An 18,862-nucleotide genomic window follows, 5' to 3' on the forward strand; every position below is an offset into this window, starting at 1 on the left:
TTCTGAGGAGCTGAATGCCACTGAAATTTTTTGGAAATGAGGATTAAATAATTTTATTTCTTACATTCATGTTCCACCTTTTCTCCCAAGGAACTTAAGGTCACATACATGATTTACCCTACCCTCATTTTTATCCAGATGACAGCCCTTGTAAGGCAGGTTAGTTTGAGATTGGAGGGAGTTAGTTCTGCTGCCATTGTGGTTGTAAATGCAGACCTCGGTTTCATCTTCCTTTGGCATCTCTTTGACATTTTTCTTATCTCCAGGTGATTGCTTCTGCAATAGAAGCCTATCCAAATTCTCTCCGTATAAACTGGGTAAGAGAATGGCCTGGACAGACAGTTCTTTGCGTATCCCAGACTTTCTGGACCTCAGAAGTGCAAACAGCTATGAAAAATGGCCAGGAGGTAGGCATATTTGAATACCAATGACTCTTCTAACCAGTATTTCCAGAGATGCTTGCTAATGATATTTTCCCTCACACAATGATGTCAGTTTGGAAAGCAATGTATATTGTTTTGGTGTGTCAATAATTTGAATTCAAAAAGCTGTCTGTTTGCATTCACTCAGAGGTAGTCTTGAAACCAATGGGCATGGCTGCCTGGTTACTGACACAATCACACACTTGTCTTTGGTAAATTCTAGCTGATCTCATTCATTTGTCATGGCCAGAAACTGCCTCTCTGAGTGTAGTTATCTTCAGAATTACAGGTGATTCTGGGGATGAATTAATCCACTCTTATATAGGTTTTTCTTACACCTGTGTAGGTGATTTGGGCTCTCCCATTAGGAATCCACCAGCATACTGTTAACTGTCAAAAACCTGGAGGTTAGTTTTAAACAAAGCACAATGGGTGGAGTGTTGTGAGTTTCTGTGGCTATGTGGCAAATTATCCATCTGTGTGTGTTTTTTTCCAACCTCCCTCAGGCCCTTGAAAGTTACCTGGAGCAGTGCAATGGGCAGATTGATGGCATTGTCACCTTGGTGCGAGGGAAATTGTCAAAACAGAACCGCGTGACTCTTGGCGCGCTCGTTGTATTGGATGTTCATGCCAGGGATGTTCTGGCATCCCTCGTAAGCAAGCACATCATTGATGACAGTGACTTTGAATGGCTAAGTCAGCTTAGGTACTACTGGGAGGTAAGTGATGTTGGTGAATCCTATTAGGAGGCAATTTCTGTTCACAGCTTTTCAATTTAGATTCACTTGCTGACACAGGAGGAAAGATACACGAATATGAGCAATTTTTTTCTTTTGCTGATGACAAAAGATATCTCACCCATCATTCTGTGGACTCTGAGGTAAGATGGCTAATAGCCATACTAATACAGTTTATAATTAAAATGACTTTTTCATCACCATGTTCCCAGCACACTTGCTGAATTTGCAGGAGACTCACAGATAAAACATTTTCTGTCAAAAGACCGAATTTAGTTTCCTTGATCTTGCTGGAGAAGTCTAGATTTTACTTTTTTCCCCCAGCACAGTAATGTATGTTTGAGCTGAGTGGCCTTAATCTGACTCTTGTGAATCAGTATTTATTTTCTGAGCCAAGTACTGAGCATTTGAATTGGGGTTAAAATGAGTAGGACAGAGATCTAAAATATCCCATCGATTAGTGCAAGATGACCCCTGGGTTTAAAGTGTTGCTGGTTTGTGTGAGGTAGTGAGTCTTGCTGATCTTAAAGACAGGAAAAATATCCACTATGGGCCCAATGATTTAGGGTATTTATTCTCCAATTTTTAATACCCATTTTTAAGAATGATGCATGAGGGTTGTGGCTGCACAACTGAAGGCATTCTTGAAGGATACCAATAATCTAGACCCAACAGATTGGAAATGATCAGTATACATCCCTATCCACAAAAAAGGAGACACAAGAGGCTGCAGCAACTATAGGACCATAGCACTAATCTCCCACTCAAGCAAAATTTTGCTCAAAGTTGTGCAACATAGGCCCATTCCGGACAGGCGTGAAGTACGTATCCACTTCCTGACGCCCCTAACCCTAGTACATACTGGATATGTACAGAATGGTGGCGCCCATTCCACACGGGCGCCATCATCTTGATGTAGCGGACACATAGCGTCCGCACGTCACGCCTCAGATATGATGCCACGAGTGTCATATCCTGGGCGCAAAAAGAAGTGCCATTTTCGGGCTTCTTTTTGCTCCGCGAGGGAGCCGCACGGTACGGAAGCCGCGGCTCCCTCGTGGAGCAACTGGCGACACCTACAGACTGCCGCTTTTAAGCGGTCTGTAACGCGTCATAGACTCGAAACACACATGGAGAGAAAAATTCCAGAGGTCCAAGCAGGATTCAGGAAATGAAGAGGCACTAGGGCTACATTGCAAACATATGATGGCTAATGGAGCACACCAAAGAATTAAAAAAAATCAGCATGTGCTTTATTGTCAAAGGCAAAGTCTTTGACTGCATAGATGATGAAAGGCTATGTAACACCCTTAAAGACATGGGAGGGCCAATACATCTGATAGTCCTGATGAAGAATCTGTACTCAGGACAAGAGACAGAATAATTCCCAACTGGCAAAGGGATCAGACAAGGCTGCATCTTTCCACCCTACCTATTCAACTTGTATGCAGAATGTATTGTAAAAAAATAATAATAACCAGGCTTGGACAAAGAAGAAGGAGTGAAAACAGGAGGAATGAATATCAACAATCTGAGATATGCTGTTGCCACCATAATACTAGCAAAAAGCATTACAGACCTCGAACAACTAGCACAGAAGATCAAAGAAGAAAATGCAAAGGCAGGGTTACCACTGAATATAAAGAAAACAAAAATAATGACCATGGAGAACTTACACATATTCAAACTAGACAATGAGAAAATAGAAATAGTAAAAGAGTTCTCATATCTGGGATCATGCATTGATAGGAATGGGGACTGCAGCCAGAAAATCAAAAGAAGATTAGGAATGGGGAGGACAGCTATGAAAGAACTAGAAAAGATGCTAAAATGCAAAGATATATAACTCAGCCATTGTATTCCCTATTAGCATGTATGGATGTGAGAGCTGGACAGTTAAGAAAGAAAATAGGAAGAAAATAAATTCATTTGAGATGTGGTGCTGCAGAAGAGAGTACTTATGATTCCATGGACAGTCAAAAAGGCACACAAATGTGTCCTAGACTAGATCAAGCCAGAAATCTCCCTGGAGGCCAAGATGACAAAACTTAGGCTGATATACTTTGGACACATCATGAGAAGGAATGAATCATTGGGAAAAAACCCAATAATGCTAGGAAAGGTAGGGGGAAGTAGAAAGAGAGGAAGGCCACAAGCTAGATGGATGGACTCATAGATCATGAGAATGTGTTTTCAGGTGTTGGGCAGAGCAGTGGAGGACAGGGGGTCTTGGAGATGTCTCATCAGCAGGGACGTTATGGGTCGAGATCGACATGAAGGCAGTTAACAATAAACAAAAAGACCCACTTCAATCTAGTTTTATGTCGTATTTTGGCATCGAATTGGCCTTGGTCCACCTGATGGATAACCTTTTTCTAGAGAGGAATAGGGAGATTGCAATATTGGTACTTTTCCACAGTCTCTCTGAGGGTTTTAATACCATTTACAGTGATATTTCCCTGGTTCATCTCTATCAGATGAATATCTAGCACATTGTTTCAGTGATTTTGTTCCTACCTACGGGGACACTTCCAGACAGTAGAACTGAATCAGTGATTTCCATTTCCTTGACACTTGTGCTATGGGGTTATGTCCAGTTACTTTTATTGGTTATATGACTATTTCCCAACTCTGGCTTATACCAATATGAACCTACCCAAGCCCCCAGCATCTGCTTTGGAGGTTTGCTCATTGGTCTTTCATTCTTTGAAATCAGACTGATGTGTAACAGGCACGAGGCCTTTGCACTGGTTGCCCCGACTTCCTGTCTGGACTCCTACCTACTTCTTTACAGCCTTTATGCTGATATGTTATTTAAAACAGTGCTAGACCCAAATGATGGTCTGTGCATAGGTACTAGTGTCTGAGCCATTTGTTGCTGATCTACAGCAAGTTTCCAGAAGAGAATAATTGTAGCCAATAGGCACAGATAGGTTGCTAGTCCCTGGCACATTACTGAGGAAAAACCCTGCCAGGCTGTCACATCAGAATAGAAGCACTTATCTAATGCACTCTTGTTGTTAAATAATTTTTTCACTTCTGCCTTGAATAGTTTTTATCTTGAAAGTCAGGATATAAATGAATAAAACAAAAAAGCCACTCAGTAGTCAGATATTAATTGCAAGCTTCAGAGCCTAAAATGATTTTTAAAAGTAATTCATTCCCATTGCTTTTACAGTGCTTTAGAAGATTCCCATTCCCATGAGGCATTACAATGCTGGGAAAGTAACTTCTTGTGTCACTTGTTTCACTGCTTGTTTTTATTAAAACCTTAGAATGGACAAGAGAAAGGGATATGCTTAAAATCTTTTAAATTGCCCTTAAAACATACATTGTGAAAGTAACCCAGTAAAGTAATACTTTATTATTACACCAATTAAGTAATACCACTTTATTATTGCATTATTTTTGAAATGTGAGTTTGTTACATTCTTGTTACCTCAGTAACTAGTTGCATGCAATAATTACTTTATTACATTACTCATTACTTTTAAGTTCTTGCAAGCTTATCTATCTTCTTCTAGTTACATTTATTTCTAGTTTTATTATCCTCCAAATTTCATGTTTTTCCACAGGAAGGGCATCTACAAACAAAGATGATCAATGCTGGCTTGCGGTATGGATATGAATATCTTGGCAATACCCCTAGATTGGTTATTACGCCACTTACTGATAGATGCTACAGGTAAATCACAACTTCCTGGGTGTGTTAATGTAGTGATAATGTAAATAGGTCACCTATGTTTAGCAATCTCACAATGAACACATGAAATTCTGTTATTATTATTAGGCATTATAACTGCTGAGTATTCTAATTTTCATGGCAGCTGGAGGCTTCTGTGCCAGGGTGCAATGAAACTGCTCTGGGTTTTAGCCCAGACTTCCAATGAGCTACAAAAATGTAGCCCATAGGCTGCCTGGAATTCAAGGCCTTCCCTTTCCAACCCCTGCTTTTCATGGAAATCACCAACCACAACTATTAACATAGTTGTACACATATATTTTAAAATAAAAAGTCTTTTACTGCATATATGCTTCCAAGGGTTTCCAAATGTCAGTATATATTTTTTTTGAGAACATAATCTGACTAGCATTTTAAAATCTGCTAGATACCTAATTTCACATGTTCCGTTATGCAGTCATTCTGTCATTCACTTCCTTTTTGTTGATAGAATTCAAAGAAATAGCCACGTTAGTCTGGCAAATCAGCATGCAAAGGGATTGCGTAGCACCTTTTAGACTAACTGAGAGAAAGAAGTTGGTAGCATAAACTTTCCTGGACTTAAGTGTACTTCATCAGATGCATGGAGTGAAGGGCCTAGACACAGACCTTTGTTGCTGTGAATGAACTGGTTGTATGTGTGAATAGCAATAGAAATGCAAAACCCGTGGATATGCTTATGAGGTGACAAGTTCAGTTTTAACTATAGCCACTGGGGTGCAGACGCAGGAAGAAAGATGTTGTCTTAAGTCAAGGTGAGTAGATAACCACATGAATGGTGGAAGGAGTATTGGAATCTAGTGTGATAAATGGACTAAGAGAGCCCTCATTCTCTGAAGATGCCAGCCACAGATGCTGGCGAAACATCAGGAAGAAAATTTTCTAGAACATGGTCCCATAGCCCGAAAAACCCACAAAAAACCAGCCCTCATAAGGTTGGGGTGTTAACTAGTGTTATATTAGGTGTAGTGTGTTAGGCAACTATTGTCTTTGTACAGTCCACTGTTGATGGACTAGAATTTGTGGATATACAGTGAGACCTCACTATCCATGGACTTACCATCAGCGGATTTGAGCATCTTCAGATGGCAAGCCCGCTTTGTCTCCAGTGGTAGTGTGTGTTTGCAGTTGCACCACCATTGGGGAAAACTGCACTGAGATCCTCCCTCCCTCCTACCCACCCACCCACCTACCTTCCTTCCTGCCCCTGAAGCCAGTCCTGGGGTAGAAGCCTCGGAGGGGGAGGGAGGGGGGAGAGAGGAAGGAAGGAAGGAGGGAGGGAGGGGGGAGAGAGAGAGAGAGAGAGAGAGAGAGAAGGAAGAGGGATGGAAGGAGGACTTCAGTGCATTTGTCCATAATGGAAGCACGGCCATGTGGCCACATTACCATTGGGGTCAATGGCACTTGAGCTTCCACGGATCCCTCATGGCTACCAAGGGCTGACTGTATTGCCTGCTGTCTCTTTCCAATCTTCCTTTGTAATTTATTTTTAAATTGTTTTTGTTCAAGGGCTGCTGTCTTGAGATCTAAGGTGGAATGTCCAGGAAGTTTGTTCTGCAACTGGTTTTTGTCTATTCCCATTCCTAATATTTACTTTGTATCCATTTAGCTTTTGGTTCAGGGGCTCACCTGTTTGCCTAATATAGATTGTTGAAGGGCACTGCTGACAGAGGATGGCTTATATCACATTAGAGGCTGAGCAAGTGAAAGTACCTCTAATATTGTGGGTGATGTGATTAGGTCCTGTGGTGACGTTTTCTGAGCATATATATATATATATATATATATATATATATGGGCAGAGTTGTCATCTGGGATTGTGGCAAGGTCTTGTATCCCTCTCCCCATCTGCATTGTGTGTCTTCCAATAGGTAAGTAACTGTATGAAGTTGGGAGGCTGTCTGTAAGCAAGTAAAGACCTGCCACCAGGAGCCCTTGAAGGGGCAGCATTATTGTCCAAAATGGATTGTAGTTCATTCATGATATCTCTGAGTGGTCTCGGCTGGGAGCTGTACCTGAACACTAGTGGAGTTCTGCTATCTCTTGTCTTTAGCCTGTTGTGTTATGAATTAGTCCTGGGTATAAGTCTTTCCTTGTGGATTTGTTTCATATGTGGGTACCATAGCTTAAGGAATGCATGTTATAATTCCATGAATTTGGCATCTCTGTCTTGTGGATCTGAGGAGATGTGATTGTCTCGGAGGGCTTGGCTGTAAACTATTGATCTGATAGTGTGTTCAGGGTGGAAACTGTACATATGTGTAGTGGTCACTGGGTTTCTGATAAAGTATGGTGCTTAGATGTCTGTTGTGTAGCTGTATGGTGGTGTCTAGAAAGTGAACTTATTCTCTTGATAATTCCATGTTAAGATTGATAGTAGGGAGGAAGTTGTTGAAATATTGGTGGAATGTCTGAATGAGAAGACTTTATTGCAAGCACTTAACTTTGTAAATCATTCTTTGCTGGAGCCAGTCTTAACTTTACTCTGGTCCATTACAGAATTGTTATTTTGGCAATGTTTGCAGATGTGTCAGTACATCCTAGGAGAGTAAATTTACTGTAGAGCAAAGAGTACCTGTATTTCAACAAGTATCACATTATTTGCTGAATATTATCTGCAGCTCTTCTCTTTCTAATTTCAGAACTCTCTTTGGTGCTCTCCACCTTCATCTTGGCGGTGCCCCAGAAGGCCCTGCTGGAACTGGAAAAACTGAAACGACAAAGGACTTAGCAAAGGCTATTGCTAAGCAGTGTGTGGTTTTCAATTGTTCTGATGGACTGGATTATCTTGCCCTGGGAAAATTCTTTAAGGTGCGAATGAATGAATATCAACCAACATTTAGTGTTCAGAATCAAAGCACACCATTTTAACAAGGCTTGAATGAGAAGCAAAGGCTATATATTCATAGTCATCTTTGTGTGTGAATAGGATCTAAAGCATAGAATTAGAATAAATGGATATACCTTTTGCTTTACTTCAAAGTGGATTCCTGATTTAGTTTCAAACTAAAAATAAATACTGGAAATGAATTGGTGTTTGTTTGTCTCTTGATAGGGCTTGCTTTCCTGTGGTGCTTGGGCATGCTTTGATGAATTTAACAGAATTGACTTGGAAGTCCTTTCTGTTGTTGCTCAGCAAATTCTTACTATCCAGAGAGGTAATTTTTTTTAAAATCAATGCTAGGTTATGATAAAACCTTTTTACAATTATTGTTAAAATAATACCTTTCTCCCTTTATTCATAGGTATCAATGCTGGCTCTGATATACTAGTGTTTGAGGGGACAGAGCTCAAACTTAACCCAACATGTGCTGTTTTTATTACAATGAATCCTGGTTATGCTGGACGCTCAGAACTTCCCGACAATCTTAAGGTACATTAAACCAAAATTTAGGGCTGGAACCCCAAATACTGTTACCAAGAAGTGAGCCCCATTGAATTTTTGTGTAAGCATACAGAGGATTACATTGGAGGTGTATTTCTTGCTTGTTTTCCTAATTAAATTTTTATTGAGTTTTTACAATGAAACACATGAAGTCTGTAGAAGAATGGCAAAAATAACAACAGCAACAATTAACTACAAGGGCCAAGGGTATGTATCTGATGAATAGTTATTGTACAGCAGAATCAAAAGATTAGTTTTCAGCAAGAGCCAGAGAGTCTGGCTTGTCAAGGTGTAGAGCCTCAGTCCAGAGATCCCTCTGTGAAGTAGGAGGTTGGATCCGGTGGGAGTGATGATTAATATAGGCCCTGTACAGACTGGTACTTTGTGCCGGCCTGTAGGCAGAGTCAGGGCGCAGTGTCCTGGCGCTGTATACCCTGACTTCACCCCCAGGGCGTCACGATGCTGTGTGGCATTCCAGACGGCACACAGAATCATGGCGCGACTCCGGCGCTGCATTCAGATGATGCATTGCCAAAGGGGTGCCATTCAGCTGCACTATGGCGCCCTTTGGAGGGTGCTTTTTGCGGCTCCTTTTTGTGTCCTCCAGTGGCTGGATTTGGGCCATGGCATGAGGTTGCTGCGGCTCCGATATAGCCAGGAAAGGGGCGGTCTGTATAGCCTCATAGTCAATAAAGATAATTCAGTCTTCTTGAAACATGTCACTCCATAACCTCATCATAGCAGACAGTTTCTCCATCAACAACATACCACAAATTCTAGACCACCAGTTCTCAATGGTTGTATTTCTTGTTTTTAAAATATTTTTTTACCTAAAGCATCAAAATGAACCAATATTTTATTTTTTCAGTATAAAACAAACTGATATCTGGGATGGTAGTGGTGGGGACACTGACCTTGAAAAGCAGGCCCTTCCCTGAGATGTATTTCTGCATCTGTGATATTTGGTGACTGCCACTGTTGCTTTCAAGTTAGATCAGGACTGGGGAGCAGGTAGACCTCCAGATGATGCTGTTGAACTGCATCTACCATTATCCTTCACCAAACTCTGTTCTAGCTAGAGGTGATAGGAGCTGTGGCCCAACATTTGGAGAGTTACCTGTTTTCCATCTCTGGTTATCTTATGAACTTATGGCATCAGGTGTCCTTTCTGCCTTCTAGTCTCTGCCCTTTCTCCCTCCATCATCTTACAGGGGTTTTCAGGGAATCTTCTCCATGACACTGATATGCTGCCACTACAGTACATACTTGCTGCATCCCTTCCCTACTGTTGTATCAGCAACTACTTAGTATACCAGGACAGAATGGAGATTCTAAACAGAAAAAGCCACAGAATCTGATGTAATACTCATTGAGCCAATGTCAATGTCCTTTGCATCTTGCTTGTAGGCTTGCCAGAAAATCTGGTTGATCATTGTGGGAAAGAGAATGTCAGGTTAAATGAATCATTGACTTGTCCATTGGGGCTCTTTGGGGGTATTGCTTGTACAATATGAAAGGAAACAGTTTTCTGTATTTCAACCAAATCTCTGGCCCAGTTTTCATCAAGAAGTCTCATGTTAAAAGTTTTATTCATCCAGTTTGTTTTTGTTGGCTCAGGGAAACTTTTATATAAAAAGGATATTGAGTTTCATATTCCTTATATAGGGATGGTAATGGTTGAGTGAAATCCAGTGATGTACATCTGCCATTACCTCCATCCCATTCTGCTCTAGAGGGTTGGGAGATCCTCTGAGCAGATTTAGGGGTGCATGGGGCAGGGTTGTAGGAGAGAGGGGGGCGTGCTCATATGCTGTTAGATGTGGTCTTTACCAGTTCAGGGAAAAGAGTATTATGATTTTATTGAGGCTTATCACGGGACTGTAATGCTGTTATGCACAGAGCATGAGAAGGTTAATGTTTTGGACCAAAAAGTAATTTTTGTGAATTCTAGTTATTCAGGAAGATTGTGATGGGACTCTGCAGTTAACCTGGCCATCAATGTTTGTTTAATAGGCTCTGTTTCGAACTGTGGCTATGATGGTACCTGATTATGCTATGATCGCTGAAATTGTTCTGTACTCCTGTGGATTTGTTACTGCTCGACCTCTCTCTGTGAAAATTGTGGCTACCTATCGCCTGTGTTCTGAGCAGTTGTCTTCCCAGCACCACTATGATTATGGGATGAGAGCTGTGAAATCAGTGCTCACTGCAGCTGGGAATCTGAAGGTAGAGAGTTTTGTGGTTTGATTAGAACTTTGTATCCCAGTATTTTTTTGGAAGTAAATCTGTGTTTCTCATTCATGTCTGATGTTGAATCAAACTGGGAGCCTTTCATGGGCACATTCCACAATTGGAAGAAGGCATTTTATATAGGGGCATCACAGAATTCTAAATAAATTGCACGAAACATTGCACAAAGGGGCGCTAACCTGTGTTTGCATCTTCAAGATTTTCCAGTGCTACACAGTGGCCAGGCTCATAAATCTTTTCTGGTTTTGTAAACCATCAAACTGGCAATGAATATTAGGGCAAGCACTCCTTTGCATCAACTGTGGCATTTGATCCCTGTGTTGTATTAAGCCTAAGAACCCCACTGCCTTCAAACTTTAACTAAATGCTAATGAACAAATCAGAATAATAAATTGGAATCAGTCCTGGAGCTGTTGGTGAAAGTTCTTGCGAACCCAGTTGGTGATCAGATGAATGGATTTACTAACACAATGTTGGTTCTATGCCACTCAAAGGATTACCATTAAATATATGTGCACATCATATTTCTCCCCCCTCTCTTCATCCTTCTTTTTATTTATATTCCAACTTACTCACAAAATTAAAACATACCAAATTAAAACATGTAATTAAAATATACAAAAGATCAGCATTAAAATAGAATTAAACAGTTAACCATATTAAAACAATTGGAAGCATACATTTAAAAAAGATGTTTACAAAGGAATCTTATTCATGCATCACAGGACTAGAGAAGCCTTGAGTAGAGATTTATTTAGGATTTTCATAGATTGGAAACTGTCCCCCCTCATACTGAATACTGTGACATTCCTTGGCAATATGACAGGTTAGCTATTTTTTAAACGCAGTTTGCACATACCCTTTAATGCCCCCCCCCCAAAATGATAACATCTCACTAGAGCAATTTCCCCCAACACAGAGTGATTTTAAAATGTGCACATTGGCCAGGCTGGTTGGGGATGATGTGTATTGTAATCTAACACATTTGGAAGATGCCAGGTTGAGGAATTCTGAACTACTCTTTTAAATGTGAACTAATAGCATAATAAATTAGTATTGTGTTTTAAAGACTTCATAGAAGTTTCGATTATGTATATTTGGAACACGATAGTAACAGTAAGAGTTGCCAGTTAGGCATACTTAAAGGGAATTTTCCTATTGAAAACTTTGGCACTGCAAATAAAGCCAAACACTTTAACTCTGAAAATGATTTTGCATTTTTATATAGCTCAAGTATCCAGATGAAAATGAAGAAATTTTGTTGCTTAGATCCATTATTGATGTAAATTTGCCTAAGTTCTTATCCCACGATCTACCACTTTTTGAGGTAAGAAACTTAAGTAAGTAAAGAAAGTGCATGGGATGCATAAGTAATATGTAGAGTTAACGGGTGAATTACATTCTCTGATGACAGTCTCATGCTTCCTCTATTGGTGAACTGTTATAGGCCTACTTGGAATTCTAGTTAAACATGTTAACACTGGATATTCAGCTGGTTTAAAGAACAATCCTCTACAAAATGTTGGGATAAAAAAAATAGATCAGCTAACAAAACAGCTATTAGACAGTTCAGACCATTCAGACAGTTCAATTGTGGAGTAACTATTCTGCATAAACCCTAGCCTTTTTGCCCCAAAAGCCCCACATGTGTTTTTCTCCTCAAAATAATTCCTGTGCAACACTTTGGGATTGTCGGATGCCATGGAGAATACAAGGAGTATTCATTTTCCCCCTTGTTAGGAAGAAAACTAGCCTGACTATTTGTCCTTGCATGCAAGGAGAAAATAGTTGAACGTTTCCATCCTTACCCACTTACCTTTAACTTGTAGTGGGTCCTTCTGTCCCAGTTTCTACTTTAAAGCCCAAACCCCACCGCAGCCATGTTTTTTGTCCTATTTTTGGTAGGTTGGCATGGCATACAATCTGAGTATTTTGAGCTCTCTCTTGGCTGACAGGTATCTTTTTACAACAATGTGTTTATATTCCTGGTATTAAAAAATGTTTATTTTCCATACTTATACTACCTATAATAGTTATGGTTAAAATATACTGTAATTTTTATTTTGGCAGGGCATCACTTCCGATTTGTTTCCTGGTGTTAAGCTGCCGAAACCAGATTACAACGACATACTAGAAGCCATCAAGATAAACTGCGATGCAATGAATTTACAAATGACTAGCTTTTTTTCAGAGAAAATCTTACAGATATTTGAAATGATGATTGTGCGCCATGGCTTTATGATAGTTGGAGAGCCCTTTGGAGGAAAAACATCTGCATATCGAGTTTTGGCAGCTGCCTTGGGTGATCTGTGTGAAAAAGTAAACAATTATTTATATATTTATAGTATTTATAAACTGTAGGTTGGGTATGCCATAGATGGTGAGTAGCTGAGATGTATGCATGGCCACTCACTGAGCCCCTGCCTCTTTCTACCAGTCTCCTGTCCTTGATGGGTCTCCTAATATCCATGGGCAGGAGAAAGAGACAATTATGAAAGATCTTGGCTCCTTGGCAAAGCACCATGTTCTTGCCAAACAGGGACTGCAGGTCTCAGCATGATGGCAGGAATATGGTATTAATTGCCTGCATTTCTTTTACTGTTACTCATGGCCAAATTAAGTGTACTATCTACGTTATAGCTATACAAATGTACATACATGCATAAAAAAATTGATGAATAAAATGTACCATAGATTTATCAAATGTAATTGATTTTGTATATGTAGGGGCTTATGGAGGAAAATAAAGTGCAGATCACTGTTATCAACCCTAAATCCATAACCATGGGGCAGCTGTATGGACAGTTTGATCCAGTCTCCCATGAATGGTCTGATGGTATCCTAGCTGTGAGTTTTAGAGCATTTGCTTCTTCATCTGTAAGTATTCAGTAAGATAAAAGTATTTTGTCATTCAATTATATAAACATATATTTTGGTTGTTGTGTGCCTTCAACTTGTATGTCTTCAGGTTGTTTCTAACTTATGATGACCCTAAGGCAACCTTATCACAGGGCTTTCTGGTGCTGAGACTGTGGCTCTCTCCCTAAGTCACCCAGAGAGTCCATGGCCAAGTGTGGAATTGAACTCTGGCTCCAGAGTCATAGTCCAGTGCTCAAACCTCTACACCATGCTAGCTCTCAAACATAATATACATCATATATGTTACATATAAAAATATGTTATGCCAAAAGAAGACTCCTCCCTCACTATGCACTGCATACCTCTAAATACATGTCCACCATAAACTAGTCCACCATAATTCTTCCCTCTCCCCACCTTTTTGATGATATTTTCATCATATATTGCTGCATAGTCTCATCATATGTTGCTGCATATGCTATATCTTAAGGGAGACATTCCTTCCTATGTGTGAGGAAAGGAGGAATATGTCTGTTAAGAGGGCCTGACCCAGCATGTGAGTTTACATTCTTTGTATCAAAAGTATATTGTTTTTTCTTTCAACTCAGACACCTGATAGGAAGTGGCTAATTTTTGATGGGCCAGTGGATGCAGTATGGATTGAAAACATGAATACTGTGCTGGATGATAACAAGAAACTCTGTTTGATGAGTGGTGAAATCATTCAGATGTCACCACAAATGAGCCTTATTTTTGAACCAATGGACTTAGAAGTTGCCTCTCCTGCTACTGTAAGTTTTCATCTTCGGTATTCTCTTTCCAGTCGTGAAATTGTGTCAAATTAGTATTGTGGGGGAACCTACTTAACTCTGTTTCCTTTCCTCCTGAAAGATGGTGGATTTGTAGTGTGATTAAAAGGATCAAAGGACCACTGCTTTTAACTGGGGTGTACTGTCTAAACATCCTATCCATGGAGAGATGCACTGGGAATCACTGGAAGTAGGGAAGAGGAGAAAGCCATTTGTGGGCCACTTGCAGCTTCAAGGCTGTTTTTCAGGACCCAATGGCCCACCATTTGTTTTTGTTTTTTGCATCTCCCCACCACAAATGTTCCTTACTTTCCAGGGAACCCATGGGTAATTTTACCAAGTTCACTGCCCAGCTGTTTTAAGCTGGAAGTGCTTCTGGATCACTTCCTGATTTGTAAAAGGCCTCTGCTGGGCCAAAACAAGCCCATGGGGACAAAAACATGATGAGATAGCCCACAACCTCAAAGAGAATGTAGCTGTCTATGTTCCAGTGAGGGACTTACTTGGTCTCTGGATCTTGGATAGCTGACCAACCCTGGTGTAAAAGAAATGCCCATTTTAATGGCCTCTCTGCTTTAAGAAACAGTGACGGAGCTTAATAGCTTTGAATATTATAAATGAATGAATGCACACATGTGTGCATGAGTGAGTGGTTCATTAATTGTTTTGCTTGTAAGATACAGCATTTGTTATTATTGTGTGTCTTTAAGTATTTTCCGATCTATGATGAACCAAAGATGAACCTATTACAGTACTGGGTTTCTTGGCAAGATTTGTTCAGAAGGGGTTTGCCTTTGCTTTTCGATGCATTCCAGGTTGAAGTCTCTCTCAGCCCACACTTTTTTGAAATTGGAGAGCTTCCAGTGTAAAAAATTGGCTGGCAGAGCGAGGCTTCCACCTGGCATCCCACATAGATTGGTGGCGATTTAGTTATGATAACATCCAGGGGCATGCTGGATCCAGAATTGAAGCCGGAAGAAGTAAGCCGGCTTATTTGCCCAAGGGATAAGCTCCCTTGTTTCTCCTGCTTCACTGCTCTCACCTATCTGAAGATCTCCTCTTCACTTAGAAGACCCCAGTCTTTCTCCTTCATTGCCCCTTTTCTCATTGCCCCCTTTCTCCTGAATCTTGTCTACTAAACTGGCAATTCTCAGTCTTTAGTCTTCCAGACATTTTGACTGTCAGCTCCCAGCATCCCGCATCAGTGACCATATGGGCTGGTGCTTTTGAGAGTTAAGGTCCATAACACCTTGGGGACTAAACTATCTGGGGGACCTGAGTATCACCAGTAAAATGCCATATTTATTGCTTTCAGAGCCTGCCTTGAAACACACCTTTTATGCCAAGTTTTTTTGTACAGCTCTCTCATTCCCAAATGGCATTGTAACAGGCAGTGCAATCCTAGCAGAAAGATACACTGACTATATGGAGTTAGAAATAGGAAGAAGGTGCTTGTGCCAACTAAACTGGATTTCTACCTGCCACATCCCATTATACTGTCATAACTACCTTTTGCCATCAGAGATCATCCAGCAAAGGGATTTGTTGGCACAACTCTTGAAAAGCCAAAAAGGGTGCAAGAGGTGGAACAAGGGAGCAGCTGAAATAAGGCAGATCCAGGCTTCCCCTAGCCCACAGACACAGTTAGGCCTGGGCCAAGAAAGTCCTAAGTAGCTTCCATCATCCTTAGATTGGGTGGGATTTGGATTCCTCTAGCAAGCCTAGTGTTCACTCAAGCTGGCCCTTGACCATCTTGGTGAATTCAGATTTGCCCCTTAAGTAAATATGTGTAACTGGAATAGATACAAATTCTCAGATGTCAAAACGTAGATTATAAGGTCCCTGAGGCAGGAGTCTTTTCCTCTGACACTTTGTAAAGAGCCATGCCCACAGATGGAGCTACATCAGTAAATAAACAAATAAATAAACCTTTTAAAGGCAGCTTTGAAAAGGATTCAGTCATTTAATTACTCCGCCAATAAACACTTTCTGTTTATCTTTTCTTTCTGTTGGTGTAGTTGCTGATGTTGTTTAAAGTTTAATTCCCAAGTGCTCTACACTTGGAAGTTAATTTCCTTGAAATCATTGGGATGTTTCTGAGTGAATATGTTGAGGATCAGCATGCCAAGTTCTTGTTAGCTTTTATTCTTTCATATAATTGCTTTTCTGGTTCCCTGTTTTTCTTATTTGGATTCCCACTTTCTTAAAGAGATGGTTTAACAGTGTTTGTTGCAATGCTGTAGACAGAACCTGACTTCTCTTTCCCTTGTTATTTGCCATTTTAAAAGTGGGACATAGATCCTTTGTCTACAGACTGGATTTTGTGTAATGGGTACAGTATGTTAAACTGCATACAGCCATTCTTCATCTATAGTTATTTTCAATTTGCTTTCCCCCTATGTTTGTGTATGTGCTTTCAAATCCTCTATTGACTTATGGTGACCCCATAAATTTCATAGGGCTTTCTCAGGCAAGTACTCCGAGGTGGTTTTGCCAGTTCCTTCTCTGTAGTTTATTTTTGAAGATAAAAAGGCAGTTGAATTTTTCCACACAAAATTGAAACAGATTGTTTGATAGCACTACCACTGACTAAACCCAATGTTTTTATTTATTCATTTTGAGTATTTAATATACTAACCAGTTTGTGCATTTTGGTAAATTTTCCAGAACTGAACTGAAATTCTCTCACATTTGCACCAGCAAGATTTGGTTGGTACTATAGCATTTCTCAGCATGCAGAAAACCATATTGTATTTAGCTATTATATAAGTGTTGTAAAAGAGGAGCATTTCAGGAAAACAAAATGACAACTCAAATTTAGTACTAACATGATTGAATATACAGGGCTTTCTGCTTTTCTGTGGATGCTAGCTGAACTAAAAGCTTCCACTGTTTTTACCACAGTGTCAGGCTGTGTTCTCCCTTGTATAGCATTTGTATAGCACACAAAAAGCTGCTGATGACATGATTTGGCCTTACTCTATGAAAACATATCCTCCTTCTGCAGGTTTCTAGATGTGGCATGGTATACATGGAACCTCAGATGTTAGGCTGGAGACCACTGATGCTGTCCTGGTTAAATCTAATGCCACCCACTGTGACCACAATGCATAAAGACTTTATAACAAGCTTGTTTGACAGAATAATCCCACTTTCTGTTGAATTTATTAGAAAGTGTACCAAGGTAAGGTAAAAAAATGGTGTTATGCAATGAAAATGGCCTTTCTGGGTTGTATATATTCATTTTTAATCAATCAATCAATGTATATCTCAGGCTTCTTCCACCAAAGAACTCAAGGTGGTAAACACAGAGTTCCATGCACTAATCAGATCTGAACCTGCTTAGGTTCAATAAAATGTGTGCATTGCCATCATGGTCGTAAGATGTTCTCATGGATATTTCATTTCTTGTTCAGAGTACATGGCCAATTTTCCATGCTACCAATGTATAGTGCTGTGTCTCTGAGTATCCCTTGGAGCCAAGTATTGAGGAAATAGTGAATTGCATAGAGCCATCAGATGCTAGAGCATAAATATGCTGCCCGAGCTTTCCACTCCACTAGGGCTGTATGGGTTCTTGACTGGTGGTTCCTGATTTGTAGGTCCTCATATGTTAATGGATGTAAACACCCTGACATTCTGGTTAGCATGGTCAGTGGTGAGATAGTCTACAAGTTGTAGGCCAGTAGCATCTGTAGATTCCCAGGTTGGGAATCTCCATGTCCTGGTAGCTCTTTATGGCAGTTTTGTTATAGATGGATGTGGATCCAAAATTCCAGATGCTCCTTCATCTTGCAGTTGCATAACCCAGTTCATATTCTTGGATCTGTATTCCATGCCAAAAAATGGGAATCACTTTGATCTCTAATTCCCCTTGCCATCTCTGTTATCATTATTTGTTACATTTTGTCTTTTATCTTGAAAGTCTTTTCTTACTAGGTAGTAAGAGAAGACTTTAGAGATACAGGGAAAAATGTAACAAAATTATGGTTCTCCCTGCCCACAATGTTTAATATTATATGTTGTTTAATTGTTCAGAGTAAATGTAAATAAGCCATACTGTGCCTTAGTAATCAAAACACAAGAGCCTAGTGTGTTGTTCCTGTACTGTGGAGCATGTGCCTTTGCTTTTCTAGGAGCTGTCTCCTACAACAGACACAAACTTGGTTCGGTCTTTAATGAACCTGATGGACTGCATGATGGATGAGTTTCACAATGAAGCAAAACTTAAAACCGTTACTGACCGGGAAATTTTCTCTTGGCTTGAGGTGGGAAGAGTTTTTTTTTTTAAATGCACTGACTAAGAATCACAATTTGAGTTCACCTTCCTGAATCTTTGGGGAGAGAGTAGGCCAGATGCTGATGTAAAAATTTCATTTGACTGTTTTAAGAAGGTGAATTTAGGGGATTGGTAAATTTGGCAATAGACCCAATACATTATAAATGTGCAAATGCAATGCATTATATTCAGTGAATCAGACTTATTTCCTTAGTACAGTCAGGTAAGTGTAGTGGCTGCAATCCAATCTCTAGCAAAGGTGGAAAAGATGAAAAACTCTTGCATGTTTCTATGTGCACCATGTTCTATGGATACTCTCCCAATCAACATGATCTTGTATGTTTTCCTTAATAAAGACATTACAGCAAGCATTAAAATGCAAATCTCAAAGGTTTGGGTT

The 18,862-nt window shown here is 40.1% G+C and overlaps 1 protein-coding gene across 1 annotated transcript in view; it reads left to right on the forward strand.

Annotated features, from left to right (window-relative positions):
* The window catches only part of DNAH7 (dynein axonemal heavy chain 7), a 175,346-nt gene that overhangs the window by 53,305 nt on the left and 103,179 nt on the right, over positions 1-18,862 (forward strand). The window contains exons 21-33 of the mRNA XM_042446266.1: positions 267-407; positions 929-1,141; positions 4,735-4,844; positions 7,523-7,691; positions 7,936-8,038; positions 8,126-8,253; positions 10,279-10,491; positions 11,744-11,842; positions 12,586-12,834; positions 13,243-13,392; positions 13,983-14,165; positions 17,191-17,367; positions 18,320-18,451. Coding sequence (XP_042302200.1) covers positions 267-407; positions 929-1,141; positions 4,735-4,844; positions 7,523-7,691; positions 7,936-8,038; positions 8,126-8,253; positions 10,279-10,491; positions 11,744-11,842; positions 12,586-12,834; positions 13,243-13,392; positions 13,983-14,165; positions 17,191-17,367; positions 18,320-18,451 — 2,067 coding nt within the window. The remainder of the gene's footprint in view (positions 1-266; positions 408-928; positions 1,142-4,734; positions 4,845-7,522; positions 7,692-7,935; positions 8,039-8,125; positions 8,254-10,278; positions 10,492-11,743; positions 11,843-12,585; positions 12,835-13,242; positions 13,393-13,982; positions 14,166-17,190; positions 17,368-18,319; positions 18,452-18,862) is intronic.

Source organism: Sceloporus undulatus, chromosome 1 (genome assembly GCF_019175285.1).
Source record: "Sceloporus undulatus isolate JIND9_A2432 ecotype Alabama chromosome 1, SceUnd_v1.1, whole genome shotgun sequence".
NCBI lineage: Eukaryota > Metazoa > Chordata > Lepidosauria > Squamata > Phrynosomatidae > Sceloporus > Sceloporus undulatus.